Source organism: Delphinus delphis, chromosome 9 (genome assembly GCF_949987515.2).
Source record: "Delphinus delphis chromosome 9, mDelDel1.2, whole genome shotgun sequence".
Lineage (NCBI taxonomy): Eukaryota > Metazoa > Chordata > Mammalia > Artiodactyla > Delphinidae > Delphinus > Delphinus delphis.
Genome location: NC_082691.1, coordinates 102,169,272 through 102,184,177, shown reverse-complemented (window position 1 = coordinate 102,184,177; position 14,906 = coordinate 102,169,272). Strand labels below are relative to the sequence as shown.

At 45.6% G+C, this 14,906-nt stretch overlaps 1 protein-coding gene across 15 annotated transcripts in view; it reads left to right on the top strand.

Moving 5' to 3' along the window:
* Positions 1–14,906, top strand: part of KMT2C (lysine methyltransferase 2C) — a 294,475-nt gene that overhangs the window by 48 nt on the left and 279,521 nt on the right. For 13 of the 15 annotated variants that reach the window (XR_009520703.1, XM_060021164.1, XM_060021159.1 and 10 more), the window contains exon 1: positions 679–1,076. Coding sequence is in view for 14 of the 15 variants with exons in the window: in XM_060021164.1 (XP_059877147.1) it covers positions 916–1,076 (161 nt within the window). In the remaining variant the exon portion in view is untranslated. Of the gene's footprint in view, positions 1–59; positions 104–678; positions 1,077–14,906 lie in introns of those variants that run through there. The other 2 variants (XM_060021157.1, XM_060021158.1) reach the window with 2 other exon arrangements.

Here is a 14,906-nt window from a genome sequence, read left to right as displayed (position 1 = left end):
TGGCAGCGGCGGCGAGCGGGGGGCGGTGGGGCCGGCGGAGTGGGGGAGGGGGCGGGGGCGTCGCGGCGGCCGTGTGTGGGCGAGACGGCGGCGAGTTTGAGAGGTCTGTGGTGCAGGGGCGCTCTGGGAGACCCGGCGCGGCCCTCGCGCGACGGCCACGGTCGAGTGTGTGTGTCTGTGTGTGGTACACGCACACCCGCAAAACTTCCTCCTCCCCTGCCCGGAGGGCTGGAGCGGGCGCTGAGGGGCCGGCGCTCGCACAGCCCGGAACCCACAACAACTGGAGCAGCTGTCAAAACTTCGCTGCCGCCGCCGCCCGGCCTGACGCGGCCCGCGCGGGGGAGGGGCAGCCGGCGGGGGGCGCGACCCCCGCCCGCCGGCCCGCCGCTCCCCGCGCCGCGGCCCCTTTCTCCTCCCCGCCGCGGGCGGCCTGGGGGAGGGGCGCGGGCGGAGACCCCCCAGGGCCGGCGCCCTTCGTGCCCCCTCAGTAGCCCCGCCCAGCTCGGCGCCGCCCGCCCCGCACCCGCCCGGCACCCGCGCCCGCACCCACACCCGCACCGCCCGAGGGCCGCCCGCCCGCCCCGCCCGCACCTCCCCGCCCCGGTCCGGCCCCTCCCTCCCGCCCGCCTGCCCGCCGCGCCCCGCCCGCCGCCCCCCGCCCGGCCCCTGCGCGCCGAGGTGCGCGCGCTCGCGCGTATGTGTGTGAGTGCGTGTCCTGCTCGCTCCATGTTGCCGCCTCTCCCGGTACCTGCTGCTGCTCCCGGGGCTGCGGGAAATGCGAGAGGCTGAGCCGGGGAGGAGGAACCCGAGCAGCAGCGGCGGCGGCGGCCGCGGCGGCGGCGGCGGCGGCGGCGGCGGCGGGAGGAGCCCCCCAGGAGGAGGACCGGGATCCATGTGTCTTTCCTGGTGACTAGGATGTCGTCGGAGGAGGACAAGAGCGCGGAGCAGCCGCAGCCGCCGCCACCCCCCCCCGAGGAGCCCGGAGCCCCGGCCCCGAGCCCCGCAGCCGCAGACAAAAGACCTCGGGGCCGGCCTCGCAAAGATGGCGCTTCCCCTTTCCAGAGAGCCAGAAAGAAGTAAGTTGAGTGTGAGGGAGCCAGGCCGGGAGCCAGCCGCGGCGCCGGCCCGGAGCTGTCACCGGCGCGCCCGGCCCCGCCGCCCCCGCGCGCCCCCGGCCGCCCCCGCGGGGTGGGGGTGGGGCCCGCGCGGGCCGCGCGGCTCGGGCCCGGGGCGCCCGCCCCGCGCCCCGCGCCGGCGCCCGGCCTCCCGCGGCCGCCCGCACTTCCCTCCGCCGGCCCGGGTCTGACGGCTCGCGCCGCCGCCACACTTTACTTTTTAGTTTGGCCCCGGCGCCGTGTGTTCCGGGGCTTCTCTTTTTGGGGAAATTTCTCGTCGATGCCCCTGGGCCTCGCCGGGTCGTTTAGCAGACGAGCCCGCAGCACAGCTGGGTAGTCGCCGGACGGGCTCCCGCTCGGCTCCCAGGCGCTCGGCTCCGGGACGCTCGCCGAGCTGTCAAAACGCCGCGGCCAGGTGGTCCCCCGGCCCGGTTGGGCGGGGGAGCAGGAAACGGACGCAGCCGGAGCTGCTTTTCTTTGTCAGCCGGTCGCTCCTTTAACTTTTCTCGCTCCCAAACCTCTGCTTTCGTGCTTTAATGATATATTAGGAAGTCCTCCGACTGCTTCCCCTCCCCTCCCCCAGCCGGGCCCCGCACTGCCCAGCGCCGAGAGCACTAGTCTGTGCGGTCGCTCCGCGTAGGGGACGGAGTGCAGCAAGTTTTGGAAACGTCGCTGCCACCGCAGGCCGATCGCCAGGAGCACGTTCGTTCGGGTCCAGACGGATGTAAATGTGGCCGAACTTCCATCGGAGTAGCCACTCGTGGCTGTTACTGGGGCAGGAGTCGCTCTCGTGTGTTTTTGAGCAGGCACTAGGGCTGTGCGCCTCCGGCCATTCGCTGGTTAGAAATGTCTTTTTACAAAATGGTTATAGGACAACTTTGCCTGTGGATCCAGGAGCTCGTTTCAGTGCCGGTGAGTCGCTGAGCGCTCGTGGCTCTTGAGGCTGCTGCTGTGGAAGGTCTGTGGCCGTCTTTCGGAGTTGTAGGAAGGCGTGTATTGCTTACTCATTTCATTATATGGGCGTCTCAGGGAACTGGTGGTAGTGGAAGGGTGCACCGGGACGCCGAGGAAAGCAGCATACTTACGGATAGTCTGTTTTTTTGTTGTTGTTTTTTCTTTTTTTGATGGGGTGCATTCGTTTAGTAATAGCATTGTTATGTTTGGTGATACACAGTAAAAATAGTAGTGTTAACGCAAGGCAGAGAACAGGGTTGTGGGAAACCCGTGAAGCTCTGCACTGGACGTGCTCTTTTTCGCTTTCCTATTCTTTTACTATGAACGTGATTCAGGGCCTTCGACTTGCCCTCCATATTTTATTGCCAGCTCCTACCTAGCTATGACAAATCGTGAGGGAAACAAGTACATTATTAGTTTCTTTGTGATACAGAGTTGGGGTTTATTACACCACTTGCGTTGCTAATGTCTGGTATAAAATGCCATTGTTATTCCTGTATTAACTGAAATTTCGAGAAGGAAGGTGCAGTTTTAAGTAATTTTAAACTTCTTTGCCACTTTTTTGGTATCCTTTAAAGGAACACATACGAAACCATCGTAGGGTTTTAACTTGATTGCTTCCCATTTTCACTATTTCTTGGTTTCTTTCTGAACATTAATTTGGGATTATAACATGTGTTCGATTTGCTTTTAAATTCTTACTTTAGAAAGAGTAGGCCTATCTATGTTGTTCTCCTCACCCGTACACATCCAAGTGTGTGTGAGTGGTGAGTGTGCACACTTCCCCTGAGATTGCAATGAGCTCATTTGTATTAGTGCAACTCCTGGGTGCACCAGAAGAAAGGTTGGTTTAGGGTATTGTCACTTTATTATTTTAATTTTTACCTCGTATGATGAGTGGGAAAAAGGTAGCCCTTTGAGAAGTTAAAACCTTTCTATAGAATGACACTAATATAACAATAAAAAAAACTCAACACTTTGGAAAATGTTTAGAACAGTTATAAGTCATAAGAGAGTTTTTTAGATTTGAAAACTGGTACAGCATTCCTTATAGGTAATTAAGTCTAGTGGTAACTTTGATCGTCCCAAACTTGTTAGGGAATTCTTTAAAACTAGGTGTGTCTTTTGAAGGAAATGGAATCTCCAGTCGTTTTGGAAACATGTAAATGGAAACTAATATCTGAAATGGAAAGCAAAGAGAGGGGTTTTCAATTGTGTATCTCTGCACTGTATTAAGATACATGCAGAAAAGACCCTGTAGTTAGCTGGGTAGTGCAGACCCTGAAAGTGAAACTGATGTGTAACACATGTAAATTAGGTTTGTAAATGTTAAAATTATGTGGAATTGCGGATACCTCAGAAATGAAAATTAATATCTTTGTGGAATGCAGTGGAGATAAAGGTGTTTAAATTGTCAGTGTTATTTAGATGGTCAGTAAGTGGGTTGCTTTACCCTAGAGCAGATGCCTTATGACACTATTTTTTAAAAGTAGGTTGTGTATTTGTTTTCACATTAAAAAAAAAGGTAACTGTGGGCTAGTAACTACACATTCTTTGAGTTTAAATGTTTGAATTTTTAGTAATTAGGTAAAAATTAAGCATTTTCTTGTTTTATAGTGTTAGATAATTTTTGTGTTTTATCACATGTGAAAAGCATATGTGGTTACTGGTTTTACATTAACTATTATTACTTTAAAGTTATATTTACAACCTAAAATCAAGAATTTTGCACTGAAGGTCTTAATCTTAGAGGCAGAGTTTGAAGCGTAGGTATGTAAATAGGGAAATATGGAGTGGAACAGTGAAATTGGCACATGTCTAAAAGTTCTCTTGCACAGTAAGGACTGCCTATTACTTAGTCTTTATCAGGGGTGCAGGTCTTCCCATTGGTGCAGAAGCTCCCGCTGCAGGGCAGCACGTACCAGAGGTTGGAGTTATTTTTCTATTAAGGTGAAGGAAACCCTTCCTGAAACTTTGATTTTATCTTTTCTTCCTTAGAGTATACACCCACATTACTAAGTTGGGAAGCCAAGTGGAGATTCTGCCATATTTCTTACCACGTGAACAGAGTTGATGTCCAGGCTGGGTGGTGTGGGGATGGCACAGAAGCAGCAGGTGGTGGGGATAAGGGTCTCTGGGGCGCTACCCTTGACTCTCTTTGAATCAACTCTTGATACCCTGAACCACTTTCTTTTCAGAGGTCAATTACTGTTATTAGAAAGTCACCTTGAGGGACTTTCTGAGGTGGCGCAGTGGTTAAGAATCTGCCTGCCAGTGCAGGGGACACGGGTTCGAGCCCTGGTCCGGGAAGATCCCACATGCCGCGGAGCTATAAGCCTGTGCGTCACAAGTACTGAGCCCGCGTGCCACAACTACTGAGCCTGCACGCCTAGAGCCTTTGCTCCACAACAAGAGAAGCCACCGCAATGAGAAGCCCGCTCGCCGCAACTAGAGAAAGCCTGCGCGCAGCAACGAAGATTCAGTGCAGCCTAAATAAATAAATAAGCTTATTAAAAAAAAAAAAAAGAAAGTCACCTTGAGCATTACTGTAGGAAAAATTAGGTACAACCAGTGGTGTCATATAAGGGACCAGGAAAAAATGGCTCTGCTGCAGGGGACTATTGCTGTTCTATACTTGTAAGCATTCCCTGCCCCCCCCGCCCCCCCATCTCTCATTTCCATAGCTGTCAACTTGAAATCAGTGAAACAAACAAAAAGTGTATTGCATTATAATATATGCAGTTTCATATAGTTGAGACATCACTATTATTTGTGCTTTTTGAGATGATGCAAATTTGTAATTTTTATTATATTCTTATTTTTCAAGAAATTAGATGCATCTGCAGGGAAATTTTCAGTAATCACCGGTCTCTAGCATTTAATGGGCTCTGAAATGTTTTAATTTACCCGAAAAGCTGGTCCTGGAATGGCAGCCTCTCTTATCTGTTAGGTGGCCTCATTGTAGTTTGCTTTTGTCCTGTTGTTGGTCTTCTCCATGGACTCTCTAGTCTTTGAAAATATGGTATTTTTAGTGTAAAATACAAATTATATTTGGTATAATGTTATTAATATGTAAACTTGATAAACATGGATTTCCATGTAAATTTAACCGTATCACAACAGTTTATTTTCTCATTTTGAAAATAGTGGTTTAGTACATTTTCCTATTATCAGTTAATTCTTTTTTTAATAGATTAATTAACACACACACTTATTGGAAAGTTTATTCAGTATCAGCCAAAAATTATGTTCAGGGGCTTCCCTAGCAGTCCAGTCGTTAAGACTCCACGCTTCCAGTGCAGGGGGCGTGGGTTCGATCCCTGGTCAGGGAACTTAGATCCCACATGCTGTGGGGCACGGTCATAAAAAAACAGAAACAAAAAATAAAATAAAAAGTATGTTCAGTCCAGATGTCTCATAGATTAAAAACTATATCAAATCCTATCAAGGGTTTCACACACCCCCCCACCAGGTGAGAGCAGAGAGAGAGTATCTAAAGCTCTCCATAACTAGAAACTGACTGTTTCCACTTTGGAAGATCAGTGGAGTTTCATGGAAGCCCCTCAGGCATAACCGTAAGTGCCTTAAGAATACAGGTTGGACAATCACCGTCTGCCCAGAGGAAATATGACTGTGGCCTGGGGAATAACGTGCAGTTTTGCAGAAGGTTGGGGGAGAAGGGGAGAGTTAGAGCAGTGTGTCTTGTCACCCCGCAGTGACTACAAATCTGTCATGGTAGAATTAACTGATAAGGGACTTCTCTGGTGGCACAGTGGTTAAGAATACACCTGCCAATGCAGGGGACACAGGTTCGATCGTGTCCTTTTTTTTTTTCTTTCATTGTTTTGGGGCATCTTTTAATTTCAACAAGATGATTAATCCCTTCCTCCTTTAACACTTTCTTTATCATGTTTGTGCTACAGTGGCTATTTTCAGAACTGCTTGGAGGTATAAGTTCAAAAGTTATGGAGTGAAATAGGGATAATCCCCTCCCCTCCCCCGCCTCCCCTCCCCCGCCTCCCCTCCCCTCCCCCTCCCCCTCCCCTCCCCCTCCCCTCCCCCTCCCCTCCCCTCCCCCTCCCCTCCCCTCCCCCTCCCCTCCCCTCCCCCTCCCCTCCCCTCCCCCTCCCCTCCCCCTCTCCTCCCCCTCCCCCCTCCCCTCCCCCCCATAAATGTATGCTTGTGGTTAGTGTGAAAATCTAGTACAAAGATGAATCTTGAATTTGTAGTTGGAAGTGTCACTCTGTTTGCAGAATTGAAGGACTTAAGAACACAAAAGAACCAGGAATGACACAGCTCTTTTTGCACTTTCTCTAGAAAAAACCTCCTGTAAAAGACAGGAAGATTGTTTGCCTTTGCTCCTGCTATTAATTTTGTGATGACAGTAAGTATGTATGATGCACAAATGCTGCAACTGTTTAAGTCTGAGAAATACTTTTCTGTAACTTTTTAGATCTTTCATTTGGCACTGTCAGAGAGCATAAAAGTGTTAAATATATGCTGGGATGGACATTCAACTCTGGAAGAAGGTTCACTGTGGCCAAGAAGGGTCCCCAAAGATTTGGAGGAAGCAGTACATGAATTATACCTTGAAGGGTCGACAGGATTTAGCCAGATCAAGTGAGAAGAAAGTGAGAAGGTAGTTGGGGTAGCAGAGTGAATACAGTTATTGAGGGAAGTGGAAGAGATGTTTTCTTGGTGGGGGGATGACCAGCACAGAGGTTTAAGGCAGGGGTTGGGTCTGCCCTGTGATGGCCCTTGAACACCAGGCTGACGAGAGTCCGCGCGTTATAAACTGTTCACAGCCACCAAGTAGGTAATGTAAATGAGCTGCATGCAGCTTGTAAGCTCCTGAATGACAGCTGACGTTTTTAAGGCCTTGGGTTGGGGAGAAAATGGTGAAGAGTTGAAGAGTCCTAGGAGTCTTTATACCTTGCTTAGGAGAAACTGATAGAGAATTCTGGCTGATGGCTGCCAAGTGAGACTGTGAGATGTTTCTAGATACTCTGGTTTTTCAACAGAGACTCAAAACTTGGATTTGAATGTGAAATCTCTTGATTTTTAAGTATTTTCTATTAATTAACATCTAAAACACAATTTGGAACTACAGCTTGTGGGCTAGGTTTAATCTGTGGACCACGAGTGGACTACAAGTCTTCAGCCTCTGCTTTATGCCTAGATTACTTTATTTTTTAAATTAAAGTTTTATAAGAATATATTTGCAGTCTTCCTGAGGACAGGAATGCTATTATATTATTTTGTGTTCTGTGTCCATTTTATACAGTTGAATGTAGGTATTCATACTGGATGATTTGATGATGACTGTTTTAGGAAAACCATCCTGGTCATAATATGAAGAGAGGAGTTACATGGAGGCTGAGATACAGGATGTTGCATAGTCCTTGTGTGAGGTGATCAAGGCAGAGGGTAGATTGTTGGTAGTGTGAATGGAAAGGAAGAGAGATTTCAGTCGATGCAGAGGAAAAATTTTGAGTTTCTGGCATAGCTGTCTACAAGATAGAAATGTCTGGGAGTATTTGGGGATTTGGGAGAAGAGTTTAGGAGCTAGATTAGGATAAATGTGATTTACTTGAAATCACTGACAATATGAAGAATGTGTGGAAAATAGTAAAAGGATTAGGATGCTTACTTACCCTTAGGAGATGGGGGAAAAAGGGTCAAGAAAGCCCGTAAAGATGAGAAACATGCTCATGGCACCAGAGAAAGGTAGAAAACTAGTAGAGAAAAACTGGCAAGAACAAAATACCCATCAGTGGACTACCATGTAGTTTTTTTATTATTTTAAGTTTTTCTTTTAAGTTGAGGTATAGTTTTTTTTTTCAGCCTGTGTTTTATAGCTTTATTTTTTTAAAAAATTAATTAATTTATTTTTAGCTGTGTTGGGTCTTTGTTGCTGTGTGCAGGCTTTCTCTAGTTGTGGCGAGCGGGGGCCACTCTTGGTTGCGGTGCACGGCCTTCTCATTGCGGTGGCTTCTCCTGTTGCGGTGAGTGGGCTCTAGGTGCGAGGGCTTCAGTAGTTGTGGCACGTGGGCTCAGTAGTCGTGGCTTGCTGGCTTTAGAGCGCAGGCTCAGTAGTTGCGGTGCACAAGCTTAGTTGCTCCGTGGCATATGGGATCTTCCCGGACCAGGGCTCGAACCCGTGTCCCCTGCATTGGCAGGTGGATTCTTAACCACGGTGCCACCAGGGAAGTCCTAAATTGAGGTATAGTTAATTTGCAAATACAATCAGGTCTACAGCAAAGTGATTCAGTTATGTGTGTGTGTATATTCTTTTTCAGATTCTTTTTCATTACAGGTTATTATAAGATATTGAGTAGAGTTCCCTGTGCTATACAGTAGGTCCTTGTTGTTTATCTGTTTTATACATAGTAGTGTGTACATGTTAATCCCAAACCCCTAATTTATCGTCCACTCCCCCGCATCCCTGCTATCCCCTTTGGTAACCATAAATTTGTTTTCTTTGTCTGTAAGTCTATTTTAAATTGAAGTATAGTTAATTTACAATGTTGTGTTAACTTGTTTTATAAATAAATTCATTTGTATCATTTTTTAGATTCCACATATAAGTGATATATGATATTTGTCTTTGGCTTACTTCACTCAGTTTGATCATCTCTAGGTCTATCCATGTTGCTGCAACTGGCATTATTTCCTTCTTTTTTTATGGCTGAGTAGTATTCATTGTGTATATATACCACATGTTCTTTATCCACTCATTTGTTGATAGACATTTCGGTTACTTCAGTGTTTTGGCTGTTGTAAATAGTGCTGCTGTGAGCATTGGGGTGCACGTATCTTTTCAAATTAGAGTTTTCTCTGGATATATGCCTAGGAGTGGGATTGTAGGATCATATACCATGTAGTTTTTATCAGGACAGAGAGGTAGACTTGTAGGTACTGAAGTGGGAGAATATCTGTGATAAATTTGTTGACTTGAGGAAAAAATTTCTGAGAGTTACAAAGCAGTAAGTTTAGTACTAACTCTGTTTTGTAAAAAGCATACAGACCCAAACTATGTATATATTTTGTTATAGAAAATGATTTGGAAGGATACCTAATACATGTACACGTACTTTCATATGTAGATCTATGCAACTTTTAAAAAGCCAATAAATTTAAAGCCATAATCTTGTTTTACAAATGAGAAAACTTAAGTTCTAGGGACATCACTGATTCCGGAGCCAAGATTACCTGAATTCAAATCTGGGTTCTACTACTTACTAACTACATTTGACCTTGGGAGGTGACTTAACTTTTTGTGCCTTGGTTGCCTCATCTGCAAAGTGGTCACACTAGCACATCTAGTTGAGGTTGTTGTGAATTTATATATGTGTAGAATTTAGACCATGTCTGGCACGAACTACATGCTATTACGAGGCGGTATGATGAGAATTTGTTGTTACTGTTACTGCTACTGTTGTCAGTTATCTTCACGTCTTACTCTGACATCATAGAATGTTATTGGCTGACATGTGATGAGGTGCCCAATTCACTCCAGAAACACCACGGTATAGAATAATGTAGTACTTACGGTGGGGGTGAGGGCGTAAAGATCGCCCTTCTGCACAAGATAGAAAAGCTAAGTCAGCAGAAGTCTATAGAATGTTTCTTATTATAACACATGAAAAACAACCAAGAGTGTTTCCTAGAAGCTGTATGTGTAGTAATGTTATTACAAAATTATTAAAGTTTTTTTTTATTACCCAAACTTGTGGATGTTGTTATAGTGGTCTTTTTATATTACACCTCTGCTGACCACAGTTTTCTTAGTAGGTCTCCCTAAATGAGATGTATTATTAGGTGGTTTTAAAATGATTTCTTATGTCTTTTTATACTGGATCACTTAAAAAAAATAAATTTATTTATTTTATTTATTTATTTTTGGCTGCATTGGGTCTTCATTGCTGTGCGCAGGCCTTCTCTACTTGCGGCGAGCGGGGGGCTACTTTTCATTGTGCGTGGGGTTCTCATTGCGGTGGCTTCTCTTGTTGCAGAGCACACGGGCTCTAGGTGTGTAGGCTTCAGTGGTTGTGGCATGCGGGCTCAGTAGTTGTGGCTCATGAGCTCTAGAGAGCAGGCTCAGTAGTTGTGGCGCACGGGCTTAGTTGCTCCGCAGCATGTGGTATCCTCCCAGACCAGGGCTTGAACTCATGTCCCCTGCATTGGCAGGTGGGCTCTTAACCACTGCGCCACCAGGGAAACCCTATACTGGATCACTTTTAATCTTTATATCTCAGTGTTTCCCATTTACATTAGAAGCAACATAGTTGATGGTCATAGTGAAGTTTGTGTCGTTTTGTTCTTAATGTCATCCTCTAGTGGAGCCTAGCAAAAAAAACTTCCTTGATTTCCTGATTTTTGGGATCCTAATGACATGCACACGTGTTTGGGGTAAGCACCCAGTTGCATATGAAATAACAATATGAAACATATTAAAGAATAACTATATTCTTTACCTTAAACCTCTCATCAATGAATTGTTCTACTAGGGTTGAAGCATTTGGTTAGCATGGCCAAGTTTTGGGTTTTTTTTTTTAAGTTATAAAAATATTTATTTATTTGGCTGCATCGGGTCTTAGTTGTGGCACGCGGGATCTTCGTTGCAGGATGCGGGATCTTTCGTTGTGGCATGCAAACTTCTCTCTAGTTGTAGCATGCAGGTTCAGTAGTTGCAGCCCACAGACTCAGTAGTTGTGGCATACGGGCTCAGTAGTTGTGGTGTGCGGGCTCTAGAGCGCACGGGCTTAGTTGCCCTGTGGCATGTGGGATCTTAGTTCCCCGACCAGGGATTGAGCCTGCATCCCCTGCGTTGGAAGGCAGGTTCTTAACCACTGGACCACCACGGAAATCCCGGCCAAGGTTTTCTAATGTTAGACTTATGTACTTAAGAGAGTTGTAGAATATTAAAACTGATGAGAATTCCAAGAACATTTAGTCTAACCCCTTATTTTACAGACAGTTGAGCCCCAGAGAGATCATAGCATGCTAGAGGTCATACGTTAGGGTGTTAACCTGTTCAGTAAATAAGTGGGGAGAAGGTAGTCTGTAATATTGGTGACCCCCAGTGAATGCCTACTGGCATTCATGCTATTGTATAGTCAGCTCCCCATGTATCTTGGTGAGCCCTGTGATTCAGTGGAATGCAGCAAAAATGACATTATGCTAGTTTGTGGCTTAAGTTTTAAGAAGGCCTGGAACTTCCACTTCCGCCTTCTTGGAGCACTGTTACCATGCAAGAAGCTAGGCTGTACCTTGCTGGAGAGACCATGCAGAGAGGGAGGGATTCTGAGACTACGTGGGAAGAGAGATGCCCAACAATCCTAGTATCTCAGCTGAGTCTGGCCCCTAATCAACTTGCTCATTGAATACGGCTACAGACTGACCACCACTGAGACTAGCAGAGGAACCAGTCAGCTGAGCCCAGCCCAGACTGCAAAATTATGAATAAATACAATAGTGGTTGTTTTAGTCTGTTAGATTTGGTGGTGATTTGTTATATAGCAATATAGAATGGAAGCAGATGATTTTGTGAATTAAGACACTCTAAGAGTAAAAAATATTTGAGATGCAAATGATAAAAATCATTATTGTTTTCCAACTTCTTTTACTGAGATAGGTTAGGTGAGGTTGTCCCCTACCCTCTGGCCCTCATTTCTCTAGGATATTTTGAAGTAGAGATGGATTTTTATTATTGGGGTATTTAAATGGTATTTAAAAATATAGTTGCCACAGTGTAGATTCGACTATAATTTTTTTTTTTGACCACACCACGTGGCTTGTGAGATCTCAGTTAGCAGACCAGGGCTCGAACCCACGTCCCCTGCGTTGGAAGGTGGATTCTTAACCACTGGACTACCAGGGAAGTCCCACTTATTTATCTTATAACTGCAAGTTTGTACCTTCTGACCACCTTCGTCCAGTTCCCCTCTCCCACCCCTTCCTCTGATAACCACAGACCTGATCTCTTTTTCTGTGAGTTTGTTTTTGAAATATAATTGAACTACAACACTATGCTAGTTCCTGGTTTACAACACAGTGATTCAGTATTTCTGTACATTACAAAGTGACCACCACTAGAGTAGATTTAGAACCCTGTTACCAAGGGTGGGAATGGACATTGCAGAAGCAGGCAACAGTCTCCACCAGGTTGAGCAACCTGTCTCCATAGGCCTAGGCTTTCTGATGTATGAGAACAGTGACATTGAACCACTTGGGATGGAGGATAGATTTCATAATTGATGGGTAGTGACTGCTTATAAAGCTTTGCTGAACCCTGAGTCCCTGGTTTTCAGCCTCTGCGGGGAGAGGAATTAGTAGAAGTAATTATTTTGGGTAAATAGGGGAGTATTAGCATGCTACCATTTATATACCACCCCTGTACACCTTGGCCTTTGTAATGTGCAGTTACTTCAGTTTTTAAAATCTTTTCATTGAAAATATCTGACTCTGGGACTTCCCTGGTGGCTTGTGGTTAAGAATCTGCCTGCCAGTGCAGGGGATATGGGTTCGATCCCTGGTCTGGGAAGATCCCACATGCCATGGAGCAACTAAGCCCGTGTGCTACAACTACTGAGCCTGCGCTCTAGAGCCTGTGAGCTGCAACAACTGAAGCCCGTGCTGCGCAACAAAGAGTAGCCCCCGCGCACCGCAACTAGAGAAAGCACGCGCACAGTAATGAAGACTCGACACAGCCAGAAGTAAAAATAAATAAATAAATAGGTAGAAAATATCTGACTTTTCTGCTAACCTTTGGACCATTTTTTAATCCTTTAAAAAATATCCTAATACTTAAAAAAGGGTGCTAATAGACATGAGTCCCAACTTTGTGCAGAGCATTCTTAAAGCTGGAGATGGGGATGATGTAGAGAAATACTAAACTCCTTTTTATGTGTATGTCAGGATATCTAGAGTATGGTGGGATAACAAACAACCTCAGTTCTTAGTGGCTTCAGACAGCAAGGTTTATTCCTTGTTCATGCTGCATGTTCATCATGGGCTGGCTTGGGAGCTTTCCTCTACAACACCTACATCCAGGTGAAGGGAGACACCATCTCTGTTTTCCACAGTTGCCCAGGCCGGAAAAGGAGAACACAGGAGGTTGTGCTTTGGCTCTCGGAGACTACAGAAGGGACACATGTTGGTTCCGTTTACATTTTGTTGGCCCGAGAAAGTCACGTGGTAGAATCTAACTTCAAGAGGGCAGGGAAGTGAAATCTTATCATACTTCTGGAGGGAGAACTGGAAATAGTTGGTGAAGAGCAGTGATAAATACCACGGAGTAACATTTAGCTTAGTACAAAAATTCCCTTTTTTTTTTTTGGCTGTGCCGTGGGGCATGCAGGATCTTAATTCTGCAACCAGGGGTTGAACCCATGCCCCCTGCAGTGGAAGCACAGAGTCCTAACCACTGGACCGCCAGGGGGTTCCCCCAAAATTCATATTTGACTTTGGAGTATGTTTTGTTACCTATGATTGAATATGACCATCTGGTGGACTGTTGTATTACAACATATTAATTAAGGGATGTGTTTAATAATACTGTTAAATATAAAAAACATTTTCCAGGACTTCTCTGGTGACGCAGTGGTTAAGAATCCGCCTGCCAATGCAGGGAACATGGGTTCAAGCCCTGGTCCGGGAAGATCCCACATGCCGCAGAACAACGAAGCCCGTGCGCCACAACTACTGAGCCTGCACTCTAGAGCCCGTGAACTACAACTACTGAGCCCGGGTGCCACAGCTGCTGAAGCCCGTGTGCCTAGAGCCTGTGCTCTGCAACAAAGAGAAGCCACCACAATGAGAAGCCCGTGCGCAGCAACGAAGACCCAACACAGCCAAAACTAAAAAACAACAACAACAAAAAACGTTTTCTAGAGGTAGAAATAACATAGGAAGCATAGGGCTTGGGCTCTTGATTCTTTCTTTCTGTACTGTACTTCATGCTTTCTTCCTTTCTCCCACCCGCATGAAAGGAGGGAAGGAATCAAATGATAAAATTGCTATGTAATGTTAGTGAGATTATAGGTGACTTAAAATCTATCCCCCCCCCACACAAAGTAAGTTCTTAAAGCATATGTTTTATTTTCAGTCAGGGTTTTGTTGTCTATTTGTTTTCTGTTAATCACCAAGAAGATGTTACTGAGCATCTACTGTGCACTGTACACTGGAGAGACCAAAATAAGACACATCCCTACCCTTGGTTTCTACCAGTTTGGAGCAAACTATAATGTAAAACGACAAATGCTACAATGGAAGATTGCACAAAGTACTGGGGAAGCTTAGAGAAGGAAGAACTTTAAGGCAGGGGAACTGATAAAAGACTGAGTTGAGTCTTGAAGAATGAAAACAAACTTGATTGAAGGGAATGGGAAGGTGAGGAACAATTAAGCACATGGCCGTTGTGGGTTGGCACTTGTCGTGCTCACCAGAAGTTATCTCCTTTGATACTTAACAGTAACATCAGTAGAATCATTAGTTCCAGTTTTACACATGAAGGAGCTAAATTTCAGGAAGATCACATAGTTGGTAAGTGATTGAGTCAGGATGTAAGTCCAGGTGTGTCTGACTCTGGTTTTTGCTGTTTCAGAAACTCCAGTCCAACTTTCAGCTATAAGATGAATAAGATCTGAGGTTCCAATGTACAATATGATTTCTGTAGTTGATAACCCTGTATTATATAATTAAAATTTGCTAAGAGAGTAGAAAGGAAATATTCTCTGTCTCACACTACATATATGTGAGGTGATGGATATATTAATTAACTAGATGGGAGGGATCCTTTCGCAATGGATATGTATATCAAATCGTCATGATATC